Source organism: Oncorhynchus gorbuscha, linkage group LG01 (assembly GCF_021184085.1).
Source record: "Oncorhynchus gorbuscha isolate QuinsamMale2020 ecotype Even-year linkage group LG01, OgorEven_v1.0, whole genome shotgun sequence".
Classification (NCBI taxonomy): domain Eukaryota; kingdom Metazoa; phylum Chordata; class Actinopteri; order Salmoniformes; family Salmonidae; genus Oncorhynchus; species Oncorhynchus gorbuscha.
In genome coordinates this window covers 89642492-89661788 of record NC_060173.1, presented here as the reverse complement: position 1 = coordinate 89661788, position 19297 = coordinate 89642492, and the positions used below count along the sequence as shown (strand labels likewise).

The 19297-nt window shown below is 43.6% G+C and overlaps 1 protein-coding gene across 1 annotated transcript in view; it reads right to left on the bottom strand.

Moving 5' to 3' along the window:
- Positions 1-19297, bottom strand: part of LOC124045179 (collagen alpha-1(IV) chain-like) — a 58596-nt gene that overhangs the window by 27811 nt on the left and 11488 nt on the right. The window contains exon 2 of the mRNA XM_046364434.1: positions 756-815. Within this exon, the coding sequence (XP_046220390.1) occupies positions 756-815 (60 nt within the window). The remainder of the gene's footprint in view (positions 1-755; positions 816-19297) is intronic.

The following is a 19297-nucleotide window of genomic DNA, read 5'->3' as shown; positions in this document are numbered from 1 at the left end:
TTAGTATAATATGTTACGTTTGGTATGGTTACATAAGGCAGGGGGTTGCTTACGCCAAAAACTAAAGGAATTAAAGTAGGTCAGGAGGATGGTGTCCTATGACATGGGGAGAACGTAAACATCTAGGAACCCAAAAAGTTGCATGTTGAATTTTTTTTGCATTTGAACTTTAACTACTTGCTACTTTTTTAGCTACTTTGCAACTACTTAGCATGTTAGCTAACCCTTCCTCTAACCCTAACCCGTAACTACTAGCCTCGCTGAGGTTAGCCACCTAGCTGAGGTTAGCCACCTAGCTGAGGTTCGCCACCTAGCTGAGGTTAGCCACCTAGCTAAGTGTAATTCGAAACATATCATACGAAATGGATGACGGACATCCAAAAATGTATGCATACTGTACCATAAGAAACGTCCCTTTCGCCACTTTGTGCCTAACAGGGATTGTGGAATATGTAGTTTGTAGGTGGGAATCTCAGGATGAGTGAGTAGGTGAATGAGATATGGTGTGAAGAAAACAAGAGCAATGTGAAACTGGTAGACAATGGAGTTTATTTTTCCTTTACTAGGCAAGTCAGTTAAGAACAAATTCTTATTTTCAATGACAGCCTAGGAACAGTGGGTTAACTGCCTGTTCGGGGGCAGAATGATAGATTTGCACCTTGTCAGCTCAGGGGTTTGAACTTGCAACCTTCCAGTTACTAGTCCAACGCTCTAACCACTAGGCTACCCTGCCGAGTGATGGACAGAATGCTTACCTTTTCTCCTTTTACTCCACTGCAGTCACATTTTCCACCGCACGATGACCCAGAACACCCCTACAGGGAGAGAGAGAGGAATTAGCAATCAATCTACTTTACAGTCAACGGCATTAGTGATCAATAGACTGAGACCATTTTACACCACTAGAGGGCAACATAATCCCCCCAGCTGATCACCCCAAGTTTTCCAACGCCCTCTGCTTTATTTTACAGCATTTAGCTCTCCTGCCAGTGGGAACACACACACACACACACACACACACACACACACACACACACACACACACACACACACACACACACACACACACACACACACACACACACACACACACACACACACACACACACACACACACACACACACACACAACATAAACCAGAATCATTCATTTGATCAGATCAAATGATAAGAAAGGCTATAGTGGTGGTAACTGTTGCCATTTGCTTTGCAGCTTCTACAGAACTCTGCAGGCTTACTATCCAGGTCGGTACCCGAACAATTTGAACTTCTACTTTTAAAAATCCACCTCTCTAAAAACAAGTCTCTCACCGTTGCCGCCTGCTATAGGCCACTCTCTGCCCCCAGCTGTGCTCTGGACACCATATGTGAACTGATTGCCCCCCATCTATCTTCAGAGCTCGTGCTGCGAGGCGACCGAAACTGGAACATGCTTAACACCCCAGCCATCCTACAATCTAAGCTTGATTCCCTCAATCTCACACAAATGATCAATGAACCTACCAGGTACCACCCCAGAGCGGTAAACACGGGCACCCTCATAGACATCATCCTAACCAACTGGCCCTCTAAATACACCTCTGCTGTCTTCAACCAAGATCTCAGCGATCACTGCCTCATTGCCTGCATCCGTAATGGGTCAGCGGTCAAAACGACCTCCACTCATCACTTTCAAACGCTCCCTGAAAGACTTCAGCGAGCAGGCCTTTCTAATCCTGGTTATTTTTTTAAATGCCTTCCTCACCATCTTAAATAAACATGCCCCATTCAAGAAATTTAGAACCAGGAACAGATATAGCCCTTGGTTCTCCCCAGACCCGACTGCCCTTAACCAACACAAAAACATCCTATGGCGTTCTGCATTAGCATCGAACAGCCCCCCGTGATATGCAGCTGTTCAGGGAAGTTAGAAACCATTGGTGCAGCAGGGTAGCCTAGTGGTTAGAGCGTTGGACTAGTAACCGGAAGGTTACTGACAAGCTGACAAGGTACAAATCTGTCGTTCTGCCCCTGAACAGGCAGTTTAACCCACTGTTCCAAGGCCGTTATTGAAAATAAGAATTTGTTCTTAACTGACTTGCCTGGTTAAATAAAGGTAAAATGTAAAAAACACACAGGCAGTTAGAAAAGCGAAGGCTAGCTTTTTCAAGCAGAAATTTGCTTCCAGCAACACAAACTCAAAAAAGTTCTGGGACACTGTAAAGTCCATGGAGAATAAGAACACCTCCTCCCAGCTGCCCACTGCACTGAAGATAGGAAACACTGTCACCACTGATGAATCCACTATAATTGAGAATTTCAATAAGCATTTTTCTACGGCTGGCCATGCTTTTCCACCTGGCTACTCCTACCCCGGTCAACAGCACTGCACCCCCCACAGCAACTCGCCCAAGCCTTCCCCATTTCTCCTTCTCCCAAATCCAGTCAGCTGATGTTCTGAAAGAGCTGCAAAATCTGAACCCCTACAAATTAGCCGGGCTAGTCAATCTGGACCCTTTCTTTCTAAAATTATCTGCCGAAATTGTTGCCACCCCTATTACTAGCCTGTTCAACCTCTCTTTCGTGTTGTCTGAGATTCCCCAAAATTGGAAAGCATCTGCGGTCATCCCCCTCTTCAAACAGGGGGACACTCTTGACCCAAACTGCTACAGACCTATATCTATCCTACCCTGCCTTTCTAAGGTCTTCGAAAGCCAAGTCAACAAACAGATTACCGACCATTTCGAATCTCACCATACCTTCTCCGCTATGCAATCTGGTTTCAGAGCTGGTCATGGGTGCATCTCAGCCACGCTCAAGGTCCTAAACGACATCTTAACCACCATCGATAAGAAACATTACTGTGCAGCCGTATTCATTGATCTGGCCAAGGCTTTCGACTCTGTCAATCACCACATCCTCATCGACAGCTTTGGTTTCTCAAATGATTGCCTCGCCTGGTTCACCAACTACTTCTCTGATAGAGTTCATTGTGTCAAATCGGAGGGTCTGCTGTCCGGACCTCTGGCAGTCTCTATGGGGGTGCCACAGGGTTCAATTCTTGGACCGCCTGTCCAACATCACTACTCTGGACGGCTCTGACTTAGAATACGTGGACAACTACAAATACCTATGTCTCTGGTTAGACTGTAAACTCTCCTTCCAGACTCACATCAAACATCTCCAATCCAAAGTTAAATCTAGAATTGGCTTCCTATTTCACAACAAAGCATCCTTCACTCATGCTGCCAAACATACCCTTGTAAAACTGTCCATCCTACCAATCCTCGACTTCGGCGATGTCATTTACAAAATAGCCTCCAATAGCCTACTCAACAAATTGGATGCAGTCTATCACAGTGCAATCCGTTTTGTCACCAAAGCCCCATATACTACCCACCATTGCGACCTGTACGCTCTCGTTGGCTTGCCCTCGCTTCATACTCGTCGCCAAACCCACTGGCTCCATGTCATCTACAAGACCCTGCTAGGTAAAGTCCCCCCTTATCTTAGCTCGCTGGTCCCCATAGCATCACCCACCTGTAGAACGCGCTCCAGCAGGTATATCTCTCTGGTCACCCCCAAAACCAATTCTTTCTTTGGTCGCCTCTCCTTCCAGTTCTCTGCTCCCAATGACTGGAACGAACTACAAAAATCTCTGAAACTGGAAACACTTATCTCTCTCACTAGCTTTAAGCACCAACTGTCAGAGCAGCTCACAGATTACTGCACCTGTACATAGCCCACCTATAATTTAGCCCAAACAACTACCTCTTTCCCTACTGTATTTATTTTATATATTTATTTATTTTGCTCCTTTGCAACCCATTATTTCTACTTTCTTCCACTGCAAATCTACCATTCCAGTGTTTTACTTGCTATATTGTATTTACTTTGCCACCATGGCCTTTTTTTGCCTTTACTTCCCTTATCTCACCTCATTTGCTCACATTGTATATAGACTTGTTTCTACTGTATTATTGACTGTAATGTTTGTTTTACTCCATGTGTAACTCTGTGTCGTTGTATGTGTCGAACTGCTTTGCTTTATCTTGGCCAGGTCGCAATTGTAAATGAGAACTTGTTCTCAACTTGCCTACCTGGTTAAATAAAGGTGAAATAAATCAATTAAAATGATCCACCTGTTCCTTCACTCACGTTTGAGGCGTGCTGCCATAGACCTGTCAGGCAGAGCAGGCTGGAGTATATCTACTGAGACTGGGCCAACACTGAGGACAGGGCTAAGGAGCTCACCGCCATGTGAGTGACACTCCCAAGAAGCACACACACACACATACACGTGTGGCTAACCCTAAGTAACCCCTACAGAGCACAGTCGTAGAACCCCAAACATACAGTACACACATACATACAAGGGGCTCCAGAGTGGCACAGCGGTCTAAGACACTACATCTCAGTGCAAGATGCATCACTGGTTTGAATCCAGGCTGTGTCTCATCCGGCCATGATTGGGAGTCCCATAGGGCGGCACACAATTGGACCCAGCGTCGTCCGGGTTTGGCCGGGGTAGGCCATCATTGTAAATAAGAATTTGTTCTTAACTGACTTGCCTAGTTAAATAAAGGTTAAATAAATACAAAATATAGAAACATACATACAAACATATAGTACAGACATTCAAACATACAGTACACACATACAAACATCTCCATCATCTACCCTCACTTCCTTTCACAATTCCCTGTTCACCCCCCACTCTCTCTCTCACACACACACACACACACACACACACACACACACACACACACACACACACACACACACACACACACACACACACACACACACACACACACACACACACACACACACACACACACACACACACACACACACACACACACACCCTGCCTCCGCTCCAACTCAAGTCCAGGCTAAGTGGATCAATGTGTACTTGCTGATCTGAGAACCCTGGTAAACATGGGTATCAGTCACCCTCTAAAACTCAAACCAGATTGGAACTCCATCCTGCTATCTTCATCGTCACTTCAGGCCCCACCTGCATTCACTGTATATGTGTGGCCTGCAGCAAGTCAACCTCTCTACTTCATACAATATCTCTCTTTCGCCACTTCTTTCTTTCTCTTTTCCTCACTCTGTAACAGTGCTGCTTCCGTCCCTCTCCTTGCTTACAACTGGATTTGAACCACGGATCCTCTGAACACATCGACAACAGTCACCCACAAAGAATTGTCACCTATCGCTCCACAAAAGCCGCAGCCCGTGCAAAGCAATGGAAACACCGATTAAAACATAACTAGCTTGCACCGCTAACTAGCTAGCCATTTTACACCAGTTACCTAACTTTCCTATTGTTTTTATAGAGATTTGACTAGATGTCCTTATTATGTGCTGGAGGAATAGTCAATTAACATGGTAGAGTGAGTGCCTGCCTTGCGAGAGCAAGATTACTGACTGTATGAACCATCTATGTACATGTTACTTGTTATGGTAAAATCTTCTAGCTCACACCAGTATGGCTTCAGATGTACGTACATACTGGTCATTATTTTGACAAATCCCCATGATTGTTAGATACTGTAAGCCAAGAAGAGTTGAAACTGACATTTGTGACATTCACAAATGTAACTGATTTCAGTGATCAATGTCCATGTGTTGTTCTCTCCGTTTCCCTCCGCCTCCAATGCTCTCTCTTTTCTGTTTGTTCGGTCTCCCTCCCCATCTCCTTCCCTCCATCCTCCTGTTAGATAAAACTTCTTTCTCTGATCAAACATTCCAGCAGGCTCTTTGCATGACTGAGATACCCCCAACCCTCTAACCCAGAACACACTGACACGCATGATGTGGTAATGTCTCCACACGTGTGTGTGTGTGTGTCATCTCCTGTCTATGTTCTCACTCTAGCATTCTGCGATGTCTATCACACACTCTCTAACCACAACATGCTGATGTAACAGGATATGAAAGCAAGAGTAGCCTATTTTTAGATGTCCCTTTTTGCTTTCTTTCTCAGTCTGTTTCGCATCTCACTAAACCAAAACACCAGATTGGCGAGATAGTAGGCAGACTGAACTGACATCCATACAAAAACAGATTTGTAGTTAATGACCTGTGCTGCTAGAGAGAGAGAGACTGTCCACTGGGCACAGACGTCAATTCAACATCTATGCCATGTTGGTTCAACCAGTGTGTGTCCAGTGGGTGGGGTGGTTGAGTATCTGGTCCTATGCGAAAAGGGGATCGTAAGAGGGCGTTATCACCTATATTCCCAAGTCTATAGGGCTATGGGGACTATCAGTAATAACAGAGAGCAGTAAAATGTATAAAACATCTCTCTGTACATGTGTGAGTATGTATGTGTGAGGGTTTCTCTCCACTAGTTCACATACTGGACCAATAGGCCATGACAGCAGAATTAAATCTGTGTGAAAATGATGAGAACAGAGAGGATGAGGAATGAAATGATTGTGAAAGTACAGGGTAGGAGGTGAGGATGATGTATGAGTCTTGACTTGGCTGTAGCGAAGCCATTTTCCCAGAACGGTTGCATACTCAAACACTAAACAGATTCCAAAAAAAAGATTTTAGATTCCAAACAGACTTCAAAAGAAAATAACCTACAGTATGCTTCGTGATGGGGAGAGATTCCTGGGTGTTGAGTGGAAGGTATTGAGTTTGATTAACCAGTACACAATGGTCATGGCCAGAATCTGGCTTTCCTACTACTTACTTAAACTGCATACTGTGTACTAATCGTACTCCATACTTTTTTAGAACATATTGTTTAGTAAAAGCAAATGTAGTAAGCTACAATTAACAGCATACTAGACTACTGAGAATGCCTCATCTAATGCGTAATTGCGTTGATTCCCATCATTCGTTCATTTCGGTACAGTGCGACACACCTGGGTCTCGGAATACGATTCTATTACTCAATAGTGTGTACAGAATTCTATTAGATGAAAAGCCAAAATGAGTGTGACATCCCAGCATACTACATTTTCAAAATTTCACATACTATATACCCAAAATGCCTACTATTTAGAACCAAGTAGGGGTTTTCGGACACTGCCAATGGCCTGGGTCTGGTGTAGGTACAATAACCACCTCAACATAAACCTCACAAGTCGGTGTAAGTGTGGTTGTGTATCATTTGTATGCTTGTGTGTCTGCCTGTCAAATCTGTCCAAAATTATTTGTATTGTGTATGTATGTATGTATGTATGTATGTATGTATGTATGTATGTATGTATGTATGTATGTATGTATGTATGTATGTATGTATGTATGTATGTATGTATGTATGTATGTATGTATGTATGTATGTATGTATGTATGTATGTGTGTATGTATGTATGTATGCGTGTATGTATGTATGTATGCGTGTATGTATGCATGTGTATGTATGTATGTATGTATGTATGTATGTATGTATGTATGTATGTATGTATGTATGTATGTATGTATGTATGTATGTATGTATGTATGTATGTATGTATGTATGTATGTATGTATGTATGTATGTATGTATGTATGTATGTATGTATGCGTGTGTATGTATGTATGTATACGTGTGTATGTATGTGTGTGTGTGTGTGTGTGTGTGTGTGTGTGTGTGTGTGTGTGTGCGTGCGTGCGTGCGTGCGTGCGTGCGTGCGTGCGTGCGTGCGTGCGTGCGTGCGTGCGTGCGTGCGTGCGTGCGTGCGTGCGTGCATGTATGTATGTATGTATGTATGTATGTATGTATGTATGTATGTATGTATGTATGTATGTATGTATGTATGTATGTATGCGTGTGTAATTGTGGGTGTGAGTGTTTAATCCATGGCCATGCTGCACAGGGCCCATGGGCTCCAGTATTTGTTTAGAAACAGACAGATAGCATCTCAGAGTGCCAGCAGATGAGTGAAGGGAAAGAGAATAAAAGGAAAGAGTTTTTAAAAAAGGGAGAAAGGAGGTGAGAGACCAATTACCAGAGCTCATAGAGTGCGAGAGCGAAGGTCAGTTCAGAAGGAGGGGACTGTGATAGGACCAGAGGTAGAAATATCTACAAGCTTTGTGTGTATGCAAGTGGGGGGATTTGACCATAAATCTCCCAGTAGGCTCAATCCCAAGAGCTCAGCCAGTTCAACACTTTCCCACTAGTTTGTCTGAAGTCATCATTGGTTTGTCTAATGTCACTACTCAGAAAGTAAAGCTCTTCTTAGAAACTCCCTATACTGAGGATAGAGGTAATGTTTAGACTCCAGATTAGAGGGCTGAGGCCGGGGGAAGAGTGGATTGATACTAGGGGGTCTGACAGCCATATAAACAGTCATTATATGAAAGAGGATGAGAGTGCGAGAGAGTTACGTAACTGTATATGTCCATAATCACCTTGGCAGAGATAAGCATACAGACCTGCGGATGGATGTTCACATAGAGCCTGATCATCACTTCTCAGTGACCACGCCTGATTGACTGGCCGACTGACCATATGCCTCAAATCAAGACAACCCTAAAATAGCCCTAAACATGCTGGAAGACTGATTCTCTGAAGGACTCTCCAACTCAATTACTGTAGAGGCCTAGCTAGAGAGACATACACACAGAGAGAGAGAGAGAGAGAGAGAGAGAGAGAGAGAGAGAGAGAGAGAGAGAGAGAGAGAGAGAGAGAGAGAGAGAGAGAGAGAGAGAGAGAGAGAGAGAGCATGTTTTCCCTCTCCTAGCAACAGGACTTTCCCTGAAATCCTAAGGCTAAGACAAACAGGGTTCCTCTCACTGTGAAATTCTGAGAATATTTCTGTACAAATCTGCCCTTTACTGGAACATGCCATCTATATGAAGTAGCTACACTCTGTTCTCCTTCTCCCTGTTACAGACAAGCAAGTGGAACAAGCTGTGATCAGACACAGATCTGGTCAAAACATCTACAGAGTCCAATCCAATCACAAGGGTTTGTTTCCATGGTGATTTTGCTATGAAAAGGCAGCATGACTTTTTCCTCCCTGTGTGGGAAAGACCATTTTGGCTGGTATCACTTTTAATAGCTCACAAGGTTGCTGCCATGTCCTATGGTGGTGAGCTGAGAGTTAGGAAAGCAGTACTGTTGTTCACCAGATGGGGGCAGAAACATGACTTGGCTTGAATCCTTTGAAACTGCGGTGCGCTCACCTTTGATACTGTAGGTTAACCTACTGGCACTTTCCTGAATGGTCTGTATAGTGTTTATGAGTGTGTCTAAATAAGTGTGTACTGTAAATAGGTGTGTCAGAAGCGTCGTCAACACATGCATATCTAACCTATAGGTCAGGTATGTCTAATGTCCTGAAGCAACCTTTGGAGCTTGCAGCCACATTTCTGTGGTATAGCACAACATTGCCTTCATAGCTGCCCACCACTGATTGATGCACCCCACAAACCCCCAGTCTATCCCAAAAACCCTCAGTGGCTGACTTCAACCCATGCCTGGCATGTGGGAGAATCAGTCCCTCATTCCAAGACCTCTCTCCCTAAAATGTTGCTGCAATAGCCTGAAGTGCATGTGCACTAGAGGTCGACTGATTAATAATATAAATATAATAATATATGCTATTTAGCAGACGCTTTTATCCAAAGCGACTTACAGTCATGTGTGCATATATTCTATGTATGGGTGGTCCCGGGGATCGAACCCACTACCCTGGCGTTACAAGCGCCATGCTCTACCAACTGAGCTACAGAAGGACCGGCCGATTAAATATGGCCGATTAAATAGGGCCAATTTTCAGTTTTCATAACAATCGGAATTCGGTATATATATTTTTTTTTCAGCTTTATTTAATCTTTATTTAACTAGGCAAGTCAGTTAAGAACACGTTCCTATTTTCAATGACGGCCTAGAAACGGTGGGTTAACTGCCTCGTTCAGAGGCAGAACGTCACCATGTCAGCTCGGGGGATCCAATCTTGCAACCTTACAGTTAACTAGTCCTTGTGCATTCCACAAGGAGACTGTTACGCGAATGCAGTAAGCCAAGGGAAGTTGCTAGCTAGCATTAAACAATCAATCAATCATAATCACTAGTTAATTACACATGGTTGATGATATTACTAGATATTATCTAGCGTGTCCTGCGTTGCATATAATCTGACTGAGCATACAAGTATCTAAGTATCTAACTGAGCGGTGGTAGGCAGAAGCAGGCGCGTAAACATTAAAGAACATCCAATAGTCAAAGGTTAATGAAATACAAATGGTATAGAGGGAAATAGTCCTATAATAACTACAACCTAAATCGTCTTACGTGGGAATATTGAAGACTCCTGTTAAAAGGAACCACCAGCTTTCATATGTTCTCATGTTCTGAGCAAGGAATTTAAACGTTAGCTTTCTTACATGGCACATATCGCACTTTTACTTCTCCAACACTTTGTTTTTGCATTATTTAAACGAAATTGAACATGTTTCATTATTTATTTGAGGCTAAATTGATTTTATTGATGTATTATATTAAGTTAAAATAAGTGTTCATTCAGTATTGTTGTAATTGTCATTATTACAAATAAAAATCTGCCGATTAATCGGTATCGGCTTTTTTTTTGGGGTCCTCCAATAATCGGTATCGGTGTTGAAAAATCATAATCGGTCGACCTCTAATGTGCATGCATGCATGCACGCACACACACACACACACACAGTGATTGTGAAACTGCGGTATAGACAGTCAGACCACTGCTTAGCTTTTTATTGAATGAGATACAAAGGCAGTCAGTCATAACAATGTTTTGTGTCTGGCTTGAAGGTATTTCCTCTGTTCTACCACAGAAAGTACATAAGATCTCACTCATTCATAAACATAGCTCTCCTCCTCACCTCCTCAGCTGGAGTGAAGAGGAATGGCTATGGATATTATCTCAACTGCTCATATCAGGAAGTCAGAATGTGGAAGAAGAGTGCTTGTTGTTGTTTTCAGAAACTAAAACAAAAGTCTTCCTGCTCCGAGTGTGTGTCTGGTCAGCGTCAGAATGCATACAGCACTGACATTAGCATTTTCTCCTGAAAGATGGAGGAAAGAAGAGAGACGAGGGCAGAGAAGGGGATGGGGTCTTCCTTACTTCCTTTCCCACAGATATGGATTTCACTGAGGGGAAAACCATGGAGATAACTTAACTCTCCTTTCTCCGGACCCAGGGGTGGTTTGTGTATTCGTTGTAGTTTCAACTACAGTATTATTAGAATTAACAAAGTAGACAGCTTACACTGTGTTTGAACCCACAACCTATGGAGCATCCAATTGGACCATTCAATCATCACCAGATTAGCCTGTTGTGCTAAATACCCTTTAAACAGAGGTTAATGAGTTACAGCAAGGTTGTGCAACTATCAGGTTTGTTCCCCCCGTCTCTACTGAGTTGTGAGATGTTCTAATGGGCCATAATGACCTCTGATGTAGTCTGGCTCCTTTTCCCACAACTAGGATGATAACCGTTGCAAAATATTGTATCACTGAAGATACCTCTACCAAATGCCTGGATGCACTTGGGTGTATCTGAAATATTCAAAGTGGATTCCTTTTCCACACAGCAAATTCTCCAGTGTTAAATTTAACACTGGGCCAGTGTCTATATGGGTCCACACTTTTGAGTGTTCAATTAACACTGTGCTTAGTGCTGACACTGTTAGACAGTCAGTGTTAGGTCATTAACATGTTCAGTATTATGCAATAATGCCTTTTTCTTCTTTGTGTGCATTTCCGGCAGACTAGACGCCGTGTTGCGTATTGCTGCCTTTCACAGGTCGGAGTGTGGATAGCACATTTTGGTCACAAAAAAAGGGGGAAGACAATTGCACCACCATCTAACCGTGCACCTATACACTATCCCCAAAAACACACCACTCCATTCCACTACGTTGGCCCTAAACGATCCTACACCAGGCCATCAGCCTGGGAGAATGGAACACATTCTCTCAAAACTTATTGTAGATATTCTGCATTAAAATCTCTCACACCCAAATATTTATCTGCTGCTGCAACTACCACATCTCTTCTGTGACTTCCACTCCATCGGCTCAGTGCAGTCGATCAGGACAACTCACTAGAGGGCTCCCAGTCGAATCCTCACCCTTGGGCTATCCTCTATTCTCTTCACTGCCTCAGCATAGGAAACGTTCTGCCTCTAGCAATCTGTCCCTTTCTCACAGAGTTCACACACAGTGCTATCTCTATCCCAACTGTACACTCCCTCACACCAAGCCTTCCTGCACATTTCTCACATCTGGAATCTCCCTTCTACACACTGCTGCGACATGTCCGAACCCTGTAAGAATATGGAGACGGGACACCATAGTGTTAACTTACCAAACAGTTTCCTAAAAATAACACCGGATATCGTTCCAGACCATTATGGGTAGTGTAGTACATCATGCTACATCTCCTCCTTTTAGCTCAGCACTGTTCTGTTCTCATGTGAACTGTTCCTTTTCTGAGGATACTGAACTTAGGTTTCTTTTCAGTCTTTACAAGTCCAGCCTTTCTAGAGCTTTTGAAACCCTGCCTGATCTAGTGAAAGCACTGGGGGATCACCAGTAGGACAAAGGTGAATTATATTTCTCCTGAATACGCCCATGTCAGTCTCAGTGTTGGGGCTGTTCTCAGAACTGATCCTGGAGTTTGTTCTGTAGTGATCCAAACTTCCTGTCCAGATGTGAGTTCTGGTAGTGATCTTGAGCAGTGGTGATGGTTGTAGTTCTTTGCTTGCTTCCCCCTTCCTTCCTCATCCATTTTGCGGAAAGCCTGTACATCCGGCCACTAGGGATCCAGTTTGGTTGTTGTTTGTGGTAGGCTTGTGCACAGATGTCTCCCTATTAGCAGTTGTGCTGTAAAGAATACATGCTCCAATGGTGTGGCTCGGTATGCCAACAGTGCTCTGCTATGGTCCATGTCTCTTTTCCAGAGATGTTTTTATGGTCTGTACAGCACCCTCCACCTCTCCACACAGGTGACTAGCAGATTTGGGATAGTAGGAAGATCAAGGAGGCTGTGTGTGTGTGGGTGTGCTAGACACAATGCCCACAGAAGGGGTTATTGAGGTTACCAGCTCCACACATTCTGATTCTAACCCACGCCAACAACGCTCCAATCCAACCACTTTTATTAAAAGTCCAGAAAGAAAATCCAGAATATCTCTTTCACTCCAATATCTTTTTATGGTCACTTTTGCCTCATTTTTCCCCATTGTAATTGACGTATGATTGATGAGGTCATATACTTGTAAAATTACCACAACCAACCAACACCATTCAACTGTCTACAACTGATTTCAAACCATCAGCTGTGTTGACTACACTGTCTGTAACCACAAACTGTAGACAGCCTGGGAGGAGAGGAGAATATTTCCTTTACCCACTCTGACTGGCTGGGATATGCAGCATGACATTCCTAGCCTTCTCTGGAGTTGGGCGGGAAGAAGAGAAGAGAGCAGGAGGAAAGGGGGAGAGGAGGAGAGAAAACGAGTGCACGAGGATCTCACTGCCTTACTTGGAAGACGAGGCTACTGGCTGGTACTACTGGTTCAGTAAACAGTGTGTCTTGTGCCGTGCCATTTGTGTCATTCTTGTGCGTGCGAGTGCTTGGCTTGGCACAGTGTGCAGAGGCTGGCTTCTCTCTGCCGAAATCAATACACAGAAAACGAGTCACTCATCATATGGCTAAGTAGCATTGCAACCAGGATTAAAGACGTACATTAGTTCTTAAATATAGACAAATCTTACATTTCCTCTGGTTAAACTCAATAAAGACAAGGGAAATGTACACTGGACTGTACAGCTAGCTCCTGTTTCCTTCTGTTTCCCTTAGTGACACACACACATATATAGTCTACTGCCTGTAACTGGTCCTATAATTATAAGCGCTGAGCCACAATGTAAAAAATATAAGTGTAATCATGTCACACACATGACCACAGAAACAGCTTCACATGCACACCTGCCAGTCACACATGCACCTGCCAGTCACACATGCACCTGCCAGTCCCACATGCACCTGCCATTCACACATGCACCTGCCAGTCACACACACAGCCAGGTTAATGAACGCATCAAGCAGTCACCACTATGTTCACGCATGACCGACTGAGCATGACCACAATATTAACGTGACTGGGACACAGGTCCAGGTCAAAGAAGACCCGGTTGAACTAAGGCCCTGCGTTTCCCCTGGTCAGGTCACATGGTCAGGATAACTACTGGCCCAATGTGTAATCACCACAACAAAACATTTGTGACTGACAACAAAGCCAAACTACTCAGAATGTCCTGCTCGTAAAAATGAATGTGGAGATTCCCTGATACAAAACAATCCCATGTCCATTGTTAAAACCCATAGGAGAGAGTTGTGGACAGGAAGGATAACATATGGCATTGACATGGAAACTGGCTCTTTAACATGTCACTGGACATGGTAGATAAAGTAGGAGCAATCTACTGTAGGAACCATTAGTGTACGAGACAAATATACTGTAGAAACACACACACACACACACACACACAACTGTCCGAGGCAAGTCCAGGAATTCACATGCCAAATTCCCATTCATTCCTTAGAGAAAATGTGACAATTGTTTTAGAGAAATTCCCAGGCCTTCTGACCCGCTCACAGTGTAGCCATCAGTGTGTGTGTGTGAATAAAGAAACCTCATATGTTTGCCAGATGTCAGGAAAACTGCAGCTAGTACAGAACACTTTAGAACATTTCCCTATATAACAGACTCACGAGAGAGAGAAAGAATGTTGCTGATGGAAATCCCATATTCCATTAAACAAACCCATTGCAATTCATTGAGAATAATTTGAGGGTGATATGGTAGTAACTACAGAACACTTGCGGTCACCAGCATCAACATGAGTGAATGAAACACACACACACACACACATTTATACTGACTCTCTACACACACACAATCATATTCATTTACACTGCTACTACTCTGTTTTTCATACATCCTGATGACTAATCACTTTACCCTTCTACATACAGTGCCTTCGGAAAGTTTTCAGACCCCTTGACTTATTCCAAATGTTGTTACATACAGCCTTACTCGACCAGTGGTAAACTCTTGATTGGACATGATTTGGAAAGGCACACACCTGTCTATATAAGGTCCCACAGTTGACAGTGCATGTCAGAGCAAAAACCAAGCCATGAGGTCGAAGGAATTGTCCGCAGAGCTCCGAGACAGGATTGTGTTAAGGCACAGATCTGGGGAAGGGTACCAAAACATTTCTGCAGCATTGAAGGTCCCCAAGAACACAGTGGCCTCCATCATTCTTAAGCGGAAGAAGTTTGGAACCACCAAGACTCTTCATAGAGCTGGCTGCCCGGCCAAACTTACAGTGGTTCTTCCTTTAAAAGTTTGGAGCTTATGGCGCAACCGTTTGTGGTATATGTTGGCAGATTGTGGTAAATTGCGTCATTCTGGCAACAATGGCGTACACTTAAATAACGAAATCTGCGGCACCCCGCAAGCTGTGCTGCAGTACAGCAGAACTTTTAAAAGAAGAACCCCTGTAGCAATCAGGGGAGAACGGCATTGGTCAGGGAGGGGACCAAGAACCCAATAGTCACTCCGACAGAGCTCTAGAGTTCCTCTGTGGAGATGGGAGAACCTTCCAGAAGGACAACCATCTCTGCAGCACCACCAATCAGGCCTTTATGGTAGAGTGACCAGACGGAAGACACTCCTCAGTAAAAGGCACATGACAGCCGACTTGGAGTTTGTCAAAAGGCACCTAAAGACTCTCAGACCATGAGAAACAAGATCCTCTGGTCTGATGAGACCAAGATTGAACTCTTCGGCCTGAATGCCAAGCGTCACGTCTGGAGGAAACCTGGCACCATCCTTACAGTGAAGCATGGTGGTGGCAGAATCATGCTGTAGGGATGTTTTTCAGTGGCAGGGACTGGGAGTCTAGTCAGGATGGAGGGAAAGATGACCAGAGCCAAGTACAGAGAGAGCCTTGATGAAAACCTGCTTCAGAGCGCTCAGGACCTCAGACTGGGGCGAAGGTTCACCTTCCAGCAGGACAATGACCCTAAGCACAAAGCCAAGACAATGCTGGAGTGGCTTCAGAACAAGTCTCTGAATGTCATTGAGTAGCCCAGCCACACTTGAACACGATCAAACATCTCTGGAAAGACCTGAACATAATTGTTCAGCAACGCTCCCCATCCAACCTGACAGAGCTTGAGAGGATCTGCAGAGGAAAATGGAACCCAATTGAGTATCTCTGGAGAGACCTGCAAATGGCTATGCAGCAACACTCCCCAAATACAGGTGTGCCAAGCTTGTAGTGTCATACCCAAGAAGACTTGAAGCTGTAATCTCTGCCAAAGGTGCTTCAACAAAGTATTGAGTAAAGGGTCTGAATACTTATGTACATGTAATATTTCAGTTATGTGTTTTTTTCTTCACAACAGTATCTCGGACCTGCCTGGTGTGTTCCTTGTTCTTCATGATGCTCTCTGCGCTTTTAACGGACCTCTGAGACTATCACAGTGCAGGTGCATTTATACGGAGACTTGATTACACACAGGTGGATTGTATTTATCATCATTAGTCATTTAGGTCAACATTGGATCATTCAGAGATCCTCACTGAACTCCTGGAGAGAGTTTGCTGCACTGAAAGTAAAGGGGCTGAATAATTTTGCACGCCCAATTTTTCAGTTTTTGATTTGTTAAAAAAGTTTGAAGTCGTTCCACTTCATGATTGTGTCCCACTTGTTGTTGATTCTTCACAAAAAAATACAGTTTTATATCTTTATGTTTGAAGCCTGAAATGTGGCAAAAGGTCGCAAAGTTCAAGGGGGCCGAATACTTTCGCAAGGCACTGTATGTGCGTGATGGATGCTGTATAGAGGTCTGTTTGTGTGCCTACGCATCATTACTTTTGGGCGGTTATTGTTGCATACAATAAAATAATAAACATTCCTTAACAATCCTACAGGAATACAACACACACTAATACGCACACACATACACAAACACACCCACACACATTGTTCTCAAATAAATTACTCATAAAACTGCTATACACTTCTATATAAAAGTTGCACTGGCCAAATAAAACACACACACACTAGCATCTGTGTATGTTTTCAGTGTTGTGAGACTGTTCTCTGAATAATGGAGAGTTGTGTGACCTATAAAACACCAGTAAATCAGAAGAGGCTGAAGCTGAAACACCATCATCCCCAGTGAGACTCTCAGCACTTGACCTACAAACTGGCGATTACTCTCCCTACAGTGTGCGATGTGAAGGTGAGATACTGTTGCTTCTGCGCTCTCTTGTAATCGCTGTCTCTCTTTGTCTCTCCCTTTCTCTTGAAATAGAGTCTATGAAGGAGCATGTGGGTGGCTTAGGAGGACAGCAGCATTTCTGGAGTCTGCTCTTTCTCTCTATGAACAAATAGGGTATTGAGAGAGGGAGAGAGCCGTTTTGTTTTATTGAGTGAGCCAACCCTCTCTTTGAGCTACTGCAGGCTTGAGAGAGTCTGAGTACCCCTGCTCTGTCTCTGGCTTGTCTTCCTGTGTGACTGTATACTACTGTAGAATGTAGGATGCGGACTAAAGGAAGGAGAAAGCCCTTCTTTCTTAAGTGGGAAGGGCCCTTATCCTTGGCTTTTAAGCTGGCAAAGAGGAGAAGGGTCTGCATCACTCTCCTTTTAGAAAGCTCTGGAATCTGGAAAAGGGAGCACATAAGGAGTGTGTGGGTGTGTGTCAGTGATCTCTGTGACTTGGGAGAGACCCCCTACCAAACAAGCACTCACATGAATTAATCTATTACTTTACCTACCTTTCTCTTACACAATCTGTATCTCATGTTCTGTCTCACTCACTCTGTCTCTTTCAGCAAAACATTTAAAAAATAATATGTGTTTTGATCCCATACAGGAAGTATCCCATCTCCCAAACAAGGAGGAGGAGGCGGGGCCTTCAGGTCAGTGAGTGTGTGACAAGAGGTTGTCAGACCAACACCCAAGTTTACTTTCAATGATCACACCAGAGGTGTATTCATTACGCAGATTCTGTTGCAAAACATTTAATCTAAACCGTTTACTCAAAATGGAAAACGTTTCGCAACGAAAACAAGAGTTTCTACTTGACATATTCAGGTAGGTCCCTCTGTTTCATTCCATTTCCTCTGTTTGCTTCTGTTTGGTTCTTATAACGGTAAATGGTTTCCATTGCAAGACATAATAAATACACCACAGAATAAAGGATTTGGCAACAGTCCTCTGGTATTAGCTACTCCTGGATTGCAGAAGTTAGCCAATATGTGAGATGTGGAATCAAGAGGGATTTGACAGTAAAAAACATGTCCTATTTATGGGAGTTATGGCTTCAACAGACCCTGTTTTGGATTGTCCAAGAAGGTAATATCAGAACATCATTAAGACACTTCTGAAATCCTTGTGGTTGACCAGGACTGGCCAAGAAACCACCAGTTTAAATATTTATCCAAGGAACCATCTGGGATATCTATTGAAATAGAAACAAAGAACTCTACTGAAGCCAGAGAGGTACTTAGAGGGAGAAAGAGGAACACACTAATGGGCTGACTCAGTGACTCCATATGGGAGTATACAGGTGTCTGCTAGGCCATTTGGACCATGGCTACAGAAGCAGTTCCATTGTCCAGAAGTGTGTGTGTGTTTGCCCACATACATTGTTCCATTTCCCAACAAAACACCCAAGGGCTTTTTCTGGTCATGTAAGGAAGGTGTTTGTTGCCATGGAAGGAATTATCCTGACGCAATCACCTCTGACATGGGACCAGGTCCACATGGAAACAAAAAGGTCAAAACAAAGCCTCTAAGGAAAGCGAGTGGTAGTGTAAACAAACAGAGGGCGCGAGAGGGAGAGAGATGCTTCATAACTTCCTCCATTTCCCCATCTCTCCCAGACCCCTCCAGCCACCACTACAGAACAGCACAGCTGATTACCATTAAAACTATTACCATATCAGCCACATCTCTTAGATGCTTACTCAGGGCACCAGTTCCCCTGTTTGTCTTTACCTGTAGTCATTACTAGGGCTGTGTATTTTTTTACATGGAAAAAAAGAAAACACAAATCAGATCAAACTTCTTGGTCCTTAAAAATACCTGCTGTATATGAAATATTGGGTGCTCTAGTCTGGATGAAAACATAATGATGTTTTCCTAAATAAGTCAAATTCACTTTGTTTTTTTTTCCTCGCCACGATACTGACGAGTATCGCAATACTTGTATCGTCTAGTGAAGAGGGGGGGAATCAATAGTTCCAGAACAACCATCACTGCAGCACTCCACCAATCAGGCCTTTTATGGCAGAGT